This window comes from Prunus avium, chromosome 8 (genome assembly GCF_965620075.1).
Source record: "Prunus avium chromosome 8, drPruAviu1.hap1.1, whole genome shotgun sequence".
Classification (NCBI taxonomy): domain Eukaryota; kingdom Viridiplantae; phylum Streptophyta; class Magnoliopsida; order Rosales; family Rosaceae; genus Prunus; species Prunus avium.
The window spans coordinates 6,468,880-6,486,573 of NC_142291.1; the positions used below are offsets into that span (position 1 = coordinate 6,468,880).

Genomic DNA, 17,694 nt, shown 5'->3' on the forward strand with positions numbered 1-17,694 from the left:
GCAAGTTCACTTTGCATAGCTTTACGCCAATAAGGATATTTAGTGGCTTCATCAAAAGTGTTAGGCTCAACAATGATAGTAATAGAAGCAAGAAAACTTTGATGTTTAATAGAGAATTTTTCATAAGATAAATAATGGGAAAAAGGGTACCTAGTGCCATGTTGAACCGGGGTGGAAGAGGGAAGATGAACTTGAGACTGGTAGCATGGTAGTCACTAAGATAACCTCTGGTGGCTTTCGGTGGTGAGGAGGAAGAGAAGTAGAGTCAAATGGTGTTGGTGAAGATGGAGGAGAGGATGATAGAATAGGAGGGAGAGAAGAAGTAGATGTTATTGGGGAGGAAGGGGTGGTAACTTGAGATGGTGAAGGTGTGGTCTCTATAATGAGGTTAAGAGATTATGTAGGTGCGGAAGCTGTAGGAAGGTCAGAAGGCTCAAATTCTGGGATAGGAAGAGGAAAGACGTTGGGCATGGTATTTGTGTGGGATAAATTGTAAGGAAATACAGTTTCATAGAAAGTGACATCACGTGAAGTGTAAACCTTCTTAGTGTGAAGATCATAAATTTTTTAAGCCTTTTGAGAAGGTGGATAACCAATTAAAATGCTTGGTCTGGCTCGTTTATCAAACTTTGGTGGGTGTAGTCGCGACAATGCTTCTTCAGGTGGTGGTGTTAGGATTCGTTTAGGCTCATGGGTTGTTTTAGGGTTTCGGTTATGTAAGGTTTGTGGGCTTTGTTTGGGATTATGGTTAATTGTGTTTATGTGGGATAGTAGTTTTAGTGCAACTTTTATCTACTTTCGTTTTGCTTTTAGCAAAGTTAGTTTGTTACCCTCTTGGAATTGGTACTTTAGATGTCGTGTTGATATCTTTGATTGTACTATTGAAGTTTATGTCATGAAGTTTCTCTTTGATAAGAAACAAAAACAAAAAGGAAGAAGTTAATTTCAACTTAAAACAAAGTAGTAAAAGTAGCAAATATTTCGGTAAGGGCTCAACATACATTAATTTTAGTTTTTATTTTATTTCATCAGTTTTTAATCCGGAGGAAATTACATTCATAATTTAGACATAAAGGGTCACTGGCCACAAGGACTAATAGAAACACATGAGGGATACATCAACAACATCTAGACAATAAGGTATCCCTCCAACAAAATCCATAAACGGCCAAAGCACCTCCACCACATAAAGCCAATAAACTTGGATACCAAGCACATCAAATAAAATTAAAACTAAAATCTCATAAGGAGAGATAGCTAACTCATAATGAGTTGCTACAACTTATTCCAACTCAGAAAGAGTCAAACAAACAACGTACAACATGAAAAGCAACTTGTGCAACAACTGCGGAGGAGCTGCTGTACTTTATTCATCATATGGGATTCAAATTTGATGCACAAATTTGGTAGCCGTTGCATTATTGTTCCCAAATGTTTGGATTTTTTTTGTACTACTTGAGGATTTCTTGAGGAAACTTTTGAACCAGTGCGCCGAGAGTTTTGAGTGTCTTTCCAGTCCATTGTCGTAATCAGCATAGTTGACACCAAATCGAACAGTGTATCCTGAGCTCCATTCAAAGTTGTCTATAAATGACCATGCAAAGTATCCCCGCACATCAACACCTTTTCTGCAAATACAAGAAAGAAAAAAAGGATTGTATTCGAGTCAATATAGTGATTAAATAAAGGAAATGTAAGAAGGCTAGACCATACATATATAGCCTTAATTAATTTGTTGACAAACTTACTTCATTGCTGCTTGGAGGTAACAGAGGTGACGATAGTAGAATAAAACTCTATTGGAATCATCAAGGGCTTGCTCAAGTGGAAAATTGGGAATATTTAACTCATTCATGCCTGCAATATAATCCAGTCTAATATGAATACTTTTTTTTATATATAAAAAAGAAATGTGCATTTAGTTTTAGATTTAGAGTTTACAACACTTAAGAAATGTGCAACATTGATGATGCAATTAATTAATGTTTAAAAGTATTGGTTACCATTCTCAGTAATGTATATAACTGGATTATTATACTTTTCCTTTGTGTAGAGCAAAACTTCGTAAAGTCCTTTTGGGTATACATATAACCAGTCATGTGCAGGCTGCAATCCCATTTAAAGATTAGTGAGATTGTAAGGAGTTATATATATATGTGTGGAAAACAAAAGATATGCATAGGTATTAATTGTCAAAATGCCAATAGCTTAAGTAAATAATTTGATGCTTACCCGTGGACCAATGGGGACGCCATTAAGTTCAGCTGCCACAACATATATGAATATGAATATTAGTATCTAATTATTCTAAGAACTCAATTAATTACTTGAAGTTTTCTATTTGTACTCACTTGTAATATTAACGTATGGATCTGTTACGAAGCCTGGAGGCGTAGGTACAATATAACCCTCAGGGTAAGCTTTTGCATATCTAGAAATATAGTAGTTAACTCCAATATAATCATATGAGCCAATCAGTGAATTGGATTCTTCTTCTGTGAATTGTGGTAATCTTTCTTTAAGCATAGATCGCATGATTTGTGGATAGTCACCTCTTGTCAATGGATCCATATACCTATGAAAATATGAAAATTCCAAACGTGACCTTATAATATTATATAAAGTACTACTAGCTAGCTAGCTAGCTAATGTTATTCATAAATAAAGCATTTAAATGAGTTGATATAGGGTTTATTACGTGAATGCATATAAATGAGACATAAGGTTTTCCCTATTTGTCTTCCTTTTGTTATGATTTTCCTCCGATCATCACAAGCGAATGCGTTGGAGTCGGATCTCCACCTGTGTTTCGGTGTCGGATCTCTAGCTACCACCATCCTTTTTGCGGTTTCTTCATGTTTGGAATAAGTCGCAGAGACTCTTTGGGTTTTCTATGTAGTTTTCAGCTCTCCTTTTGTGAGTTTTTCACATCTATTTTCTTAGAGCTTTCCACCTCTCTTTTGTGAGAGTTTTATTTGTATTGTTATGGCTTGATTTTTTTCAAGTTCTTTTTGGTTGTTCTGAGTTTGCAATCTTAGTTGGGATGCATATGCTAGAGTTTCTTCGATCATGTGTGATTGTTAGTGAAGGCACACCAGATTGTCTTCATTTTGATGTTAAATCACTCCGTTATTGTAATGACCACTTGTGGCTAATTTGTATTGGATTTTTGGTTGAATTCTGAATGCAATCTTAAAAAATTTCAACAACAAAAAAGAGTTGATATATATTAGTAATATACTTACCATCCATACAAAAAATCCATAGCTCGAATTGCAGCATCTTTATCTTCCTGTGACTCCGAAGCGGGCTCATACCAGCGTGTTACATGTGTTATTCCTATCACACCATTTTGAGATGGCTGCTCCATAAAGATCAATATTTATTGGTTGATTTGGAGCCATAAAAAATTATAACCATTGTTTATCTTAATATTATGTTGCTATTTAATACTACGTAATTACTCGTAGGACCCCAATATTCATTAAAAATAAAAAACTAATTAAAGTACCTGAAAATCTTTCTTATATGATTTTACAGCAGCAGCATGAGCAAGGAGTAGGTGGTGTGCCACCAAATATGGCTCAATAGCCGAATCTCCCCCAAGGCAGGTTGAGTCATACCAAGATGAGCATCGTCCTGGTGCATGGTCCCCATTTGCATAACCACTGAAACTAAGGTGATATGGCTCATTAACTGTGGTCCAATGCTTTACTCGATCACCAAATTCCTTATAACAAAGTTCCGCGTATGCTTTAAAATCATCGCTGTGTATGCACATTTAAAATCATATTTGTTATATATATTAGTATTTTTATAATTAACTGAAATATTATACAGAGGATAAAATTTGTTCACTTACACAATCCGATGATTTAAAAAACCATCATATTCGTCAACTAAGGCTTGGGGGACATCCCAGTGGAAGAGTGTCACTACTGGCTTTATACCTATATATCGCATGACCAGTAAAAGAAAATTAAAATTTCGATTATGTAAGTGCATGTGATTGAGATTGGTAGTTGTATCACCATTGAGTTGGAGTTCATTGATGAGATTATTGTAGTATTTGATTCCTTTCTCGTTAATTCCACCGCTTAGTGTTCCCTCTAGTAATAATTAAAACAAAATAAGAAAATATAAGCCAATAGGTATATTAAGAAATAGAAATTAAATTGAATAAAAGATGTTAAACTATAAAGTGTTTGTGTCGCAATAAAATATGTGGATACAGATTATCAACTTACTTGGTAATATTCTAGACCATGAGATAGAGAACCTATAAGAATCCAACCCCATATCCTTCATCATTGCCACATCTTCCTGTAATTACACAAAAGATGCACATAATTATAGGAAAGAAGCTAAAAATTAAGGATCTCATCTTTAATGTCGTGTGCTCAATTCAAATATATAAGGTCTACATAATAAAATTTTGTGATTTTCAAACCTTATAGCGGTGATATTGATCAACAGCAACATCTCCATTGCTGCCATCAGCGATCTTTTCTGCAATTAACCAATATGATTTTAATTATTTTAAGCATAAAGTTCACGGAAGTCATATCAACTAGTATGTGTGTTTGCGTGCATGCTTGTTTGTAGACCAAATATATGCATACTACGTGACAATTAGTAAATAAAAACACAAAGGAATTTAGCTATCTAAACATTTAAAGAGGAGAATGATGTTGGAACTTCTTATTTATTTTCATACAATGTATCATTCCTCTTATATTTTACACAATATCTTAAAAACTTTGAATTTTATTTTTCACAATTACCCTTATTAAATGTCATGGCCTTCTTCAATTTTTTACAACTTTCTATCTTCTTTGGTCTAGTGGAGTAGTCTCCTCTTTGCTGGGTAAGATCGTAGTTTTGACTCACACAAACTTAAATCCAAGAACGACATATATTTCTACACAGTTCCCACTGAACACTTTTAAAAACTTAAAACAAAATGAATTCGCTCTGTATAATAGCTTTTGAAATGAAGTAGCTGGTCATCAATTTAAAAAAAAACTAGTTGATTGTTTGATTCAATAGACCTGGATGGTCGTGGGTGAAGGTATCCCATATGCTTGGTCCTCTACCATCTTCGTTTGCAGCACCTTCTACCTGAATTGTACATACAAATATATATTATATAACACGATATACCGAATGAAGATGCCTATATGTATGAATGGGACATGCTAGATGATCTGAAACTGAAATAAAATTAAACCAAATTAAGGAGTAACATTAATTAAGCCCTCAGAAGACACTGACTTGGTACGATGATGATGCTGTACCAAATGTGAACCCCGGAAACAGAATATCGAAATCGGTCCTGTTGAGGGTTTCACAAACAACGGGTGGATCTGTCCTGGCAGCATTGGTATTAGCCAATGCAAAGCCAAGGAGAAGCAGCAGCACACACAGGAGGAAAGAGCGGAATTGCAATGCCATAACTGAGTGGAGGGCTTTTGGTGATCGAGCTAGGTTTGCTCTTCCTGCTATATTGCATGGGCTTTATATAGAGGGAGTACGTAACTTCTACACGTGAAAATAATGAATCAAAAACGATTTTATTTATTTTTCCTTTCCCTTTTTGTAAAGTCAAGCGGGCTTTAAAGCTATAAAGTAGGGGGGTACCACTTTTTAATATGGGACCATTTTTTTTTCTTTTCTTTTTTCCTTCTTCTTTATGCTATCTCTCATGGAAGCTCTCGCTCATCTTTATGGGCGAACTCTTGCTCATTGGTTCCTTAGAAAGTATTTATCTCTCATCAAATATATTTTCAAAAGCGGTTCATCACCAAACTTATCAACAACAATGAAGAAAACTATAACAGTGCTTGTTTTTCTGCACTACTGTGAGCAATTTGAAATTTCTGTGGCTCAGATGCTTTATTGAAGTGTTGGCTCAATGCATGCAATTGACTTCTGCTAACTAATTTTTAGATCGCCTCCTTTGTGCAATCTCCACCAGTTACATATAACCTAACGATGAGAAGGGATTTCCATGAGAGAGCTATAATGATTTGGGAAGATATTCCAATATTAAATAAAATATAATTATCTAATTAAATATGAGTTAATTAGCACAATTAATTAACCTAAGGAATATTTCTTTTTCACGTGTCACCATTTTATTGGTTGCCGAAAATATGTGTTCCCACAAATTATTATTAAAATTAAGGTTGTTAAATTAATCATATTTGTAGGGATGGCAATCATCTTTGTAAATTAACCCAAGTACGCAATAGTCTAAGTAGGGATGGCAGTTTTACTTTTGGGTAAGGATTTTCGCGGGGATTCGACCCTAATGGATCGGGTATGAAGGATAAAAAACGGGTATGGAGAATTTTTTGGGTATGGTGTTCGAGGAGGGGCGGGTATGGGGAATATGCTATTAAAGTGGTTGCATACTAAGTTTTATATTTCCTATTATTATATTATATATTTATATAATTTATACAAATCTTAAGCCACTAATATATTTAATTAACTTCCAATCAATATCTAAACATTCTTACATAGTCTTATACGTGTATATTATATATATATATATATATATATATATATATATATATTCATTATCTTGCCTTAATTTTTTTTTCTTTCAACAAAGTAGTTTTATATTGGTTTTTTCTTCCGTAATGCGGCGGGTCGGGGAACCCATTCCCCAACGAAGGTGGGGATGGGGAATCCCGCCCTCAGTTTGGATGAAAGAATTGAAAATTTCATAGAATTCTAAAATGACGGAATATAGATTTCCATCATTTCAATTTCTAGCAATTGAAGATTTCAGTGTTTGGATTTATATATGTCGAATTTTGTAAATGACAATGTGAAAATTGTGAAATGATGCCTATTTTGGTATAAATTAAACTTGGGAATTTGCTGTCCAAATTTTCAAAACTTTTTCTGCTCATTGTTTAATAAATTTCGCACTTAAGTTGCCAAACAAGGGAATTGTCAATTTCTCCCCTTAAATTCTCGACTTTTAACTGGATTTCGAGTTATTTTCCCTCATCCAAACGGAGGGTGATATGAATATTGCAGGTATGAAAATAGGAATGAGGGGAAAAAGCTTAACGGGTATGAGGAATAAGATTTTAAAACAGACATTGCTTCCCTCCAACTTTATGCAAATAATAATTTGACACATGCATAAAAACAATGCATAAAGATAAAAAAAAAACTCTAGAAACATGTCAACAACACCTATACACCCAGTTGTCTACGTGCCCCCACCTTCGATAAAGAGATAATGTGATTCCGCTTTGGAAAATGTTGATATGTCAACAACATTTTAATATTTTAATGTCTGCTGTCAATCAAACTCAAGCACAGCAGAGGCAGAGGCAGAGCAGGGGCAAACCTTCTGTCTTGTCAAAGCATGGCACTCTGTGCATGGTTTATCTTCTTTGACTTTTATTTCCTTGTTTCTCTTGGTTTTGGCCTCGGGTTGTTGGTGTTTTTTTTCACTTGATCGTTGGACTTTTTTCAACAAAACAATATTTAAAGTATAGGAGCAGATAAAACTCGAGTATAAAAAGGCGGACAGATTATTTTGATCAACTGTCCTAATTCATTTATACTTGTTTGTTAAATTTTGATTATCACAGACTCAAAGCCAATAACATTTTGCACAATTTTATTTTGTAATTAGGCCTTGTTTGGAGCGCAATTTTATTCTGTAGTAAGTCCTTTTGCAATTCAAAGCCTTTTTAATTATGAAATTTTTATTTGGTCAATTGGTCAACAAACCCGTGTTAGTTATTAACTTTTTTTATGGTCTGAATGGAATAAATATTCAAACTACTGGTCATAAGTTCCGTATGCATTAGTATTATTATTATTGTTTTTGCATATCGATTAAATTTGGCCAAACTATCTTTGAATACATGCATTATGCATATGTAATTGATTGATATGCAACCAAAATACATAATTGCTGGCACATATCTACCAAACGGGCCCTCATCTTTTTGAAAAGAATTATAGGGCCTTAGGCACCACAAGCTGATTGTTCTTGAGGGAGACATGACAATGTGATTCCGCTTTGTGATCACAGCTTTGGAGAGAAATATAACTTTTATTGCATCTCTGTGTGACTTCAAAAAATCTAGAGTGTGGGAGGGTGGGGCGAAAGGGAAAAAGAAAGTACATTTAGATTCTTTCTATGGCTTTCGACACAAAGAGAGGGTTCAATTTTTTATTATTATTTTTTTCAAAAGTACATTTATGGTGCACCAATCTTTATCTAATCAGAATCAGAATTTTATTAGCTTACCACTGAAATTTTTTTTTTTAAAAAAAATAACGAATTACTATGTTTTTCTTTTACATTGTTCTTCGAACGGGGTGCAGGGGGAGGGGGAAGCCACCACCAATAATGGATAGGGTTGGGCTCGGTGTAGTTTGGTTAGGAAAAATCAGTTTGTGACTTATGTTATTGGATCAAAATATTAATGCAGTAAATATTATAAATATAAAACAATGGATTAAACCAAACTGCAATAAAGACAATATTACAATAAAGGAAAGATAACAATTTATTGAGTAGATAGAGGTTTGCGGATTGGTAATATCCTAAAGACAGAATTTCGCTCATTCTGAGTGCTTGAAGTTCAATGGATGTCGATCTCCCAAGTAGTGCAGGGACAGAGAAAGCTAAGGCCCAAGGGGGTCCTATGCCCCCTCTCAGCGTTCTTGACAGCTTGGGTTTCTTAACTTCAAAGTGCCTTTCATGTTTTTCTTCTCTCCTTTTTCAACTATTATTACTAACCATACTCTCTTTTTGTACTATTTTGACTTTGATTGTAGTAATAAACTACCATTTGAATTTTGTTAGTGTGTATATTTAACTAAGTACATGCAATATCTTTTGCTACTATCAATGATGAATAGATAGTTAATGTGATATGTAAAATAATAGAGTATAGTAATTAAATTTATGAATTTTTATCAAGTAAAAAATTAATTAAAATGTCACTAAGGTAGTGGTAGACCCAGAATTGTATGACGGTCGAACCGTGATACAAGTATCCAAAAAAAAAAAATCAACCTATCAATAATTTATATATATATAAAAAATAGACATTTTTTCATAACTTTGTATTTAATTTCATGTATCAAAACGGAAAAGTCTTTTGATAAAATCTCATTTCTCTTTAAACTATTTCTTTTCCATTCCCTTGGCTCATCCGTTAGAATATTAGAGGATTAATACTTTCCTTTTCTTTTTTCTTTTTTTTTTATGTCAATTTGTAATGGACCCACAATCATTTTACACAAAATTATAAATGAAGTTATCATGCATTGCAATGGGGGCCATTAGAATGTTTATATGGTTTGCATTGTTAAATATATGTACTAAAGCCCAAGCTTTACTGTGTTGAGAACAAATTGTGGGGGTGGGGGGAGGGCCAGGTTGGTGTCTTAAGAAAATTAACATAGTTCGGTTTTGAGCCAAACCGTCCACTGAACTGAAAGCCTAGGTGGAGGAAATTTTGGCACCCACGCCGAACCACCGTCAGACCTTTTTGGTTCACCTAACTAACAGCTCGGGTCGGCTAGGTATCAGTTTTCGAGACGGGAACGGCGACGGCAAGCTAGATCCGACACAGACACCAGAAGGTGGTTTGACAGCTCCAAATCTCCAGATCTTGAGATTGAAGAGAACAACAAGAGGTAGGAATAGAAAGCGCGGGAGAGAGAGAGAGAGTGCGTGTGTGATGAAGCTAAGGGAGAAAGAGGCATTAAATACAATTATAATACCATTATATCACAAGCATAACATGCCTCTCATGGGCACCCTAAGCTAACCACCCACTTATCCAGCCCCATACCCCACACGTACATACGTCCTCTCACGGGTAACCCCCCAAACTCATCAGACGACCAAGAAACGTTGTGTTCCAGTCTGTGATGCCAGCTATTTGGTGAGGAATATTAACTTTTATTGCATTGTCACTTCAAACCTAAAGCGGGAGCTAAAGGGAAAAGGGAAGTAGATGGCATCTTTTATAAGGGAAAAGAGTGCTATATAAGGTAAGAAAATAAATTCCTAAATTACAGATATGGTCCCTAAAGTAAGGTGTTGGCTGTCTAAATAAGGTAAGAAAATAAACTTTATTGAATCTTTCCCTATCTTCAATATTCCCCGTCAAGTTGGAGTATGGTGATCAAGAATACCCAGCTTGTTTATCAGTGGTTGGAATTGATCTTTACCTAAAGACTTGATAAAGACATCTGTCAAGAAGGAATATAGGATATATGAAATAATTTAATAAATACATAAATTTCTCTCATAATTGTGGCATGAAAAACTATTAATTGCAAATTGTTAACGATGGTTACTTTAATTAACATATGCCAAACTTTAAAAGGATTGGTGAGGTTGTGAACAAAATTGCGCTAAAGAACATGTCCTCTCACATATTATGTGATTTGAACAATTTTTACTATTGAATAATATGCAAGTAATAGAAATAAGATTTTAAAACAGACATTGCTTCCCTCCTACTTTATGCAAATTATAATTTGACATATATATAAAAATAATGCATAAAGATAAAAAAACCTCTACACAAATGTCAGCAACACCTATCCACCCACTTGTATACGCCCCCACCTATCCACCTAAACCCAAGCCCCGATAAAGAGATAATGTGATTCCACTTTGTGATCACAGCTTTGGAGAGGATATAACTTTTATTGCATCTCTGTGTGACTTCAAAAAACCTAGAGTGTGGGAGGGTGGGGCAAAAGGGAAAAAGAAAGTACATTCAGATTATTTCTCTGGCTTTCGACAACAAGAGAGGGTTCAATTTTTTATTTTTATTTTTTTCAAATGTACATTTATGATGCACCAATCTTTATCTACTCAGAATCAGAATTTTCTTTCATACCGATGATTTGGCAAATTGAATAAACTAAAATGTTGAACAAACTAATTTGTAAGAGTACCTATAGTATTTATTCGCTTACCACTGAATTTTTTTTTTTAAAAAAAAGAATGAATTGCATTTTTTTTGTTTTACATTGGACTTCGAACGAGGTGCCGGGGGAGGGGGAAGCCACCAGTGCCGGTCCTGAGATTTTGAGGGCCCTATACGAAACTTAAACGAGAGCCCTCATATATATTTATAATATAAAAAAATTTGCCATGACTTAATACCATAAATTATTTTTTTAGTAACTAAAATTCATCATCGATTAGCATGCAATGGCAATCGTAAATGAAATTCATAAAAGTTTTAATGTTTCATTTTGAGAAAAAGAAACTTATAAAAAATCATTTGAGAAAAAGGAAGAGGAAGAGGAAGAAGAAGACATGAACTTCTAAGGTGCCATGAAGTATATATACTGTATGTAAGTTTTTGTATTCTGTTGCTGGTGTGGTTTCACTGGAAGTTGGATCTATATATTCTGCCTCTTAAGGTGCCTTGATTTCCTTACACATATATATAATATATACTTCGAAAAAAAAAACCAAGAAACTTTGTGTTTCGCAATTGAAGAATTGACCTTAAATATTGAAGTTTTAATTTTTGGTGCTTCAGGTGGGATGTAATTAGGAAGTAGGCCATTGAAACATTTTGACTTTTTGTTTTGCTGGGATATATGGTGGCACTTAGAGTTGATGCGATTCTCCTTGTAAGTCTTGTTTTTTATGCATTAAGGGAGCTTGGGAATGGAGTTACCAAAAAGAGAATGCATATTAGTAATGTACAATGCAATTGGGAGTTGCATAAGTAATAGTAATAACTTAATTGTCCTTTTCTTTTCCCTTGGGTTCGTAGGAAATGGAGTTGAACTTGTATTGATAAGTTTTAAACACTTGTAGTTTTAGAAGATGATATTGAAATGTTGGAATAAGTTAGCGGTTAATAATGTGTTGCTAGTTTTGCAAATTCTCTATATTCTTGAATTTGCAATTGCTTAACTATTAAATTTCCCTGTTTGATTTTTCTCAAAACTTAGGTGCAACCTTAAGACGGATGAAGTATGACTGCTTCTTGGAAATGATAGGTGCACATCGTTGGTTAGATAAGATTTGGAAATGCATATATGTAAACTTTAATTATTGATCCCCTTGAATTTTAGTTTCCAAATTCTATTTAGATGCAATTGCAGGCCATGTGAGGATTCTAAATTAGGCTCCAATCTTTTTTCCTATAATTTTGTTTCTTGAAGATTTGTTGGCTTCATTGAGAGTGCTGGTCAGTTTTTTTCATTTCCTGTTATTTTTTAGGATGATGCTATTTGAATTTGATTAGTTGTTTGTAAAGTAAATTTTGAAGCATATTGTCACACTGAGTTGTGTTTGGAATCTTGTTCAGGTTTGGCACTTATAACAAAGAATGAAGCTCGGCTTTGGACGGATGCACTAGTAAAAAAAACCCCTTGCGCAACCAAATTTTGCGCGATGAAAATTAAACTTCGTCGTTCAAAGTCTTACGCGACTAAATTTTACGCAACGAAACACAAATCGTCGCACAAAGTCACTTTGCGTGACGACAAAACATCGTCGCTCAAAGTAACTTTGCGCGACGAAACAATAAAATTCGGTGCACAACTTAACGACTAGCGGCAGCTTATGCGAATGGAGGAAGACCCTGCTGTAGATATCTGTACGGCAGATGTGAGCCACTGGTTCTTTGAGGAACCCTTGTAATTATTTTCAATGTTGTAGATTCACTAATCATTTATAATTTCTCATATATAGCTTTCAACCCTTTTTGATTTGCACAACAGTGCTTTGTTTCCTTTAATCACTTCATCATGTGTCTGTACTAGTGCTAATTTATGAGTTGCTTCTAAATGATGATTCTCGTTAAATTGCCTCAATAGCAAGTTTGCGTATTTTTATTTACAAGTTCTTTCCGTTAGTGGGTGTAAGTATTGTAATGCGTATGATACTATGGGCAATACATTAATTGAAAGGCATCTAAATAGAGATAAATGTGTATTAAATAAAAGCTATGACCATTAGGGACTGATATACCTTCAGTTCCTAGGGAATGCATTAGGCATGGATGTAGTTCTTTAATAGAATACATGAACGTGTATTGGGTATTATAAAAATGTGGGACCCATTGCAAACATTAGGCACGGAGGTTTATAATCAATGACAAAATATCAATAGAGGACCCCTTCAAAAGACACTGATATACATCAGTCCCTAATACACTACTAGATTTTTGTATTTGCGCGACGAAGGAGTTTTGGTCGCGCAAAGTACATTTGTGTCGCACAAATAGTAATGTGACAGAAGATTCGTCGCGCAAAGATCGTAAAGAATGACTTTGCGCGACGAAAATATTCGAATTGTCGCGCAAAAGGCGCGACGGTAAACCTTCGTTGCACAATATTTCGCAGGACGATGAGATTTTTCGTCGGTCAAAGTTTTGCGCGACGAAAGTACGTTCGTTGCATTAACATAGCGCGAGGAACAGTAATCGTCGCGCTAAAGTAGAGGGACGAGAGTATGAACGTGTCTAAAATATTTGCGCGACGAAACATAGTCGTTGTAAGGACACTGCGCGACGACTAACGTTCGTCGCGTAGGTATTGTGCGACGAGTGTATTCGTGATTAAAATATTTGCGCGACGAAACATTTTTGTCGCATTTACTTAGCGAGACAAATTCTTTCGTCGCACAAAATAGAATAAATTCTTTAAAATTTATTTTTACGGTTGTGTATTTTCAAAAAAGAAAATTTGCGCGAAGGAAATTATCGTCGCGTAAAAATAAATATATTATTATTAATTTAAAATTAAATTTAATTATTTTGGTAAAAAAAATAAATTTGGTTTTTTTTAATTTTTTTTTTATTCTTAATTTTAATAATGAAATGAAATTGCAATTAGAAAAGGTAATAAAGAGAAATATGTAAAATGTTATAACATAATGTATTTAGTACAATAGAAGTATTTAAAATGTAATTAAGAATGTTAAAATCTAATCAAACAACCCTCCAAGATCTACATTGTCGTCTGACAAATGCAGCTCGGAGGTTTGGACATTGTTGACAGGGGGAGAGGTGTGGTTGCCATGCTCGGAGGTTGACGGGGGAGTAAAAGGCGGGATTGAAATGCCGGAGTGAGCGAGGGACTGTAGAATATGAGACAAATGACTCTTGAGGTCTGCCACCTCTATCTTCAAAGCAGTCACCTCTTCATTTCCCTCCGATGATTCACGGGGTCTAGGTGGCCGCTGCCTGGCATTCCCCATCCCTCGATAATATGTCCTTGGGCGCCTCCCGAGACTCTGATCCAAGGTTTCAGTCAGGATTTGAAACCCTGCATCTGATGGAGGAACCACGGACTCGAGCGGCGTATCGGGAGGAAGCTGGGAGGCGGACTCCTGAAGAACCAACTGGCTCCTCTCAATCATCGTCGTCTGTTGAACATAACATAAAATATGAATTAAAACATTCATATAATAACTATAAAAACTTGAACGCTTACATAATAATTTAAATTAAAGGCTACTTACATGAAGGGACTCCGCCAACTCATTCCCAGGTCGAACATAAACGTCGCCAAATACGTCAATCTCAGGGAATTTGGACCCCCCCTTAAATTGAGCAGAAAAAAAAAATGTTAGTACGAAAAAAATAAATTAATATTAATGACATATTAAAAAATAAATAAAAATGACTTTATTATTACCTGGCGCCGCGCCTCCATCCTATAAGAGAAGGCCCTGGAACCTGAATGGTGGAGAAGAGTATTCCTATGCCTATTGCCCTTATTTGCTTTGGCCTTCTTCAGTTATACAAAAAATAAAACGTATTAGTTGAAAGTGAAATGAAATATAAAAAATTAAATACACATTAGTAAGAAACATGTAATAAGTTTCAATTTAATATATAAAAATACCACATAATCGGCCTCTTGAAAATGACCGCAGAGCCACTGCCAACTATCCTCCCGGCCCTCAAGCTCCTTCGGGCAACCCTCTTGAAGAGCAACCTGCGGATCATCATATGCCTGAAAATGGTGATGCAGGTCGCTCTTCCACTGCTTGTACCTGTCAGCAAAGAGTCTGTTGATGTAGGCCAACAACTCTTCGCCGACGTTCTCCAAATTGTAGTTTGTCTAAAATAAATTCATTACATACATTAAATATTAAAAATAAAATTTGAAGGGAAAAACAATTAAAAGGTATAGAATACATACCGACAGGTGTCCTAACATCTCCATCCGCACCTGATCAGGCATGACCCTCCAGGACTTCCATTTGATCGGGCAATAAGTCCGAACGACGGATCCAATGTCATGGGCCAACGAGCTGTGCTGGTCAGCCGTTGGTGCAACCCGATGTCGCGCGTCGTATGCGATGTTGATACGACTGTTGTTCACCCGGGTGACTTTGGCCGTCGTCAACTGGCGACAGGGTCCTCGGGTGTTCTTCTTGGCTGCAAAGAAATATAAAATTAACATTAAATAACAAATCCTACTAACATTCTTGGTCTGAAACAACTGGAGTTGAAGGAAAATCTTTACCTGGTTGTGACCCCGACGCACTAGCAGCAGATGGCGACGTGGTGTCGGTCGTGCTGGGAGGGCGGTGACGCCGCCTGGCACTAATTGGTTGCGCCACTGATGACTCTGATGACACCGGCGCCCTGGAGACGTGGGGAGAAACTGGCATGTCCTGCGACTGTGCTACATCAGTGGGAGCTGACACCGCAGTCGGGGGAGCTGAACTAGGTGAAGTCATCACCGTCTTACGACGTCTGATAAGTTGTGACATCTGATAAGGTCTTACAATTAAAAAAACATCCTTGGCTAAAATTATTATTTTGTAAAAAAAAAAACCTCAAAGCCTAATGAACAACAAATTCAATATTTAAAAAACAAACAGAAACATGTATTCTTTATATGGCAAAAAACAGAAGCACATTTTTTAAAGCAAAGAAAATAGAAACATGTATGATATTACAAAAAACAGAAGCACATAATAAAGAAAAATCAAATTGCTGCCCAATTTTGAAATAGTTTTTTTTTTTTTTTTGGTAACTGAATAATTCCATTAGGCACCCGCCAAAAAGAAAAGGAAGGAACCCAAACAGACAGAGCAGCAAAACAGGCTCTAACAGAACCAGAGCAACGAGAAAAAAAGCTCTAAAAAAACTAGCAAAACAAACACCCAAGAGAGAGCCACAAAAACAGAGTTAGATCATAGCCATAGCAAGACAGCAAAGCTTCTTCAGACGCATCGCGGAGGCAACAGGTGTCAATATGGTGATAAAAATACAAAGCAAAATACAAAATTTGGTTAGTAGCACATAGTTTAAAGCCCCTGAAAATTAATCAAAATACAAAAAACAGCAGCAGATGCTCCAATCAAATCTGAAATCTAACAGGAATACACCTAAAAATTCACAAATCGTACACCACAATGCAATTTCAATACAAAAACAAATCTGAAATAAAAAATACAAATCCAATACAAAAACAAAATTGAAACAGCAATTTAAACACTTAGGATGCCGCAATACAAATCCAATACAAATCCTAACCAACCATCAGACTAAGCATCAATTTAAACAATTACAAAATAAATATACAAATTGAAACAGCAAAACAATTCCAAACTTAATCCGAAAATTTCAGAAATAAAACTTAACAATTGAAAAAATATATATCGGCGAGAGTTGGGAAATTTACCAATTGGATTTCGAGGGAGACCGGAGAGCACGGCAGTTCGGCGGTGGCGAGCGAGACAGAGAGTGGGGGGCCGCCGTCTAACAGGGATGAGCGGAGACGGAGGAGGTGACAGACTGACAGGGGACGGAGGAGAGAGGGACTGAGAGGGATGCGAGGGGACGGAGAAGAGAGGGACTGAGAGGGATAAGTGGGGACGGAGGAGACTGAGAGGGATGAGTGGGGACGGAGGAGAGAGAGCGGCCCGGAGGAGCCACGAAATGCGAGGGATGAGAGGGGTCCGAGGAGAGAGGGACTGAGAGGGATGAGTGGGGACGGAGGAGAGAGGGATAGAGAGGGATGAGATAGAGGGAAAGGAGAGAGAGCGGCTGCGAGTTAGGGTTCGAATCGGAAATGCATCGGGGCTGCGATTTTGATGTCGAGACTGAGAGAGTGAGAGAGGTTGAAGACAGACCAAAACTGCGCGTTTCTTTCCCTAAATGTTTGCGTCTTTGCGCGACGATAAAACATCGGTCGCGCAAAGTTAAATTTCGTACTTTGCGCGACGGAACAATAAACGGCGTCGCGCAAGAAATTTTTAATACGCGGGATTGGAACCGCAAAAAATTTGAGAACTTGCGCGACGAAATAAACAACTTCGTCGCACAACATAAACCCTAAACCCTAAAACCCTTTCAGAACACTAAATCCTGAGAATTACATTGCGCGACGGCAATTTCCTTACGTCGCGCTATCGTTTATTGCGCGACGAATCAGACAAATATTCGTCGCGCAAAGTACAAAAAGTAAACAATATAAAATGTTAGTGAATATATTGTTTTAATGGGGCTACGCATTGTACGATACTTGTTTCACCGATCCAACTGTCAACCTTGTTTGTTTATACTTAGAGATCGTACACACCAAAAATTGAAAAAATGCAAGATTCATAGATGATGTTACGGGATCAAAATTTTCAACGGTTATAAACTAAAAATCACAATTTAACGGTTTTTTTAACTCCGATTTTGATGATTT

The 17,694-nt window shown here is 36.1% G+C and overlaps 2 protein-coding genes across 2 annotated transcripts; both read right to left on the reverse strand.

Annotated features, from left to right (window-relative positions):
- Nucleotides 1-1,000: 1,000 nt before the first annotated feature.
- Nucleotides 1,001-5,500, reverse strand: LOC110767503 (cyanogenic beta-glucosidase-like). The gene is made up of 13 exons (XM_021971053.2): nucleotides 5,275-5,500; nucleotides 5,052-5,121; nucleotides 4,451-4,509; nucleotides 4,248-4,323; nucleotides 4,032-4,109; nucleotides 3,863-3,950; nucleotides 3,512-3,767; nucleotides 3,246-3,361; nucleotides 2,352-2,575; nucleotides 2,233-2,264; nucleotides 2,004-2,106; nucleotides 1,749-1,857; nucleotides 1,001-1,628 (listed from the first exon to the last, which is right to left on the reverse strand). Exons 1-13 carry the CDS (start codon nucleotides 5,452-5,454, stop codon nucleotides 1,385-1,387), a joined length of 1,635 nt encoding a protein of 544 aa, XP_021826745.2. The 5' UTR covers nucleotides 5,455-5,500; the 3' UTR covers nucleotides 1,001-1,384.
- An 8,463-nt stretch (nucleotides 5,501-13,963) lies between these two features.
- LOC148291231 (uncharacterized) lies at nucleotides 13,964-15,730 on the reverse strand. The gene is made up of 6 exons (XM_088245721.1): nucleotides 15,514-15,730; nucleotides 15,187-15,425; nucleotides 14,887-15,087; nucleotides 14,677-14,772; nucleotides 14,501-14,581; nucleotides 13,964-14,404 (listed from the first exon to the last, which is right to left on the reverse strand). The coding sequence occupies exons 1-6, from the start codon at nucleotides 15,728-15,730 to the stop codon at nucleotides 13,964-13,966; spliced, it is 1,275 nt and encodes a 424-aa protein (XP_088101847.1).
- Between the last annotated feature and the right edge of the window lie 1,964 nt (nucleotides 15,731-17,694).

Excerpts from the sequence above, each read along its gene's own strand:
- LOC110767503 (XM_021971053.2), bottom strand. The coding sequence starts at position 5,454 with ATGGCATTGCAATTCCGCTCTTTCCTCCTGTGTGTGCTGCTGCTTCTC. Across the intron at positions 3,951-4,031 it reads CAATGAACTCCAACTCAATG|GTATAAAGCCAGTAGTGACA; the intron begins GTGATACAACTA and ends TGCGATATATAG. Across the intron at positions 2,265-2,351 it reads TCCATACGTTAATATTACAA|CTGAACTTAATGGCGTCCCC; the intron begins GTGAGTACAAAT and ends ATGTTGTGGCAG.
- LOC148291231 (XM_088245721.1), bottom strand. The coding sequence starts at position 15,730 with ATGACTTCACCTAGTTCAGCTCCCCCGACTGCGGTGTCAGCTCCCACT. Across the intron at positions 15,426-15,513 it reads TGCGTCGGGGTCACAACCAG|CCAAGAAGAACACCCGAGGA; the intron begins GTAAAGATTTTC and ends ATTTCTTTGCAG. Across the intron at positions 14,582-14,676 it reads GGATGGAGGCGCGGCGCCAG|GGGGGGTCCAAATTCCCTGA; the intron begins GTAATAATAAAG and ends GCTCAATTTAAG.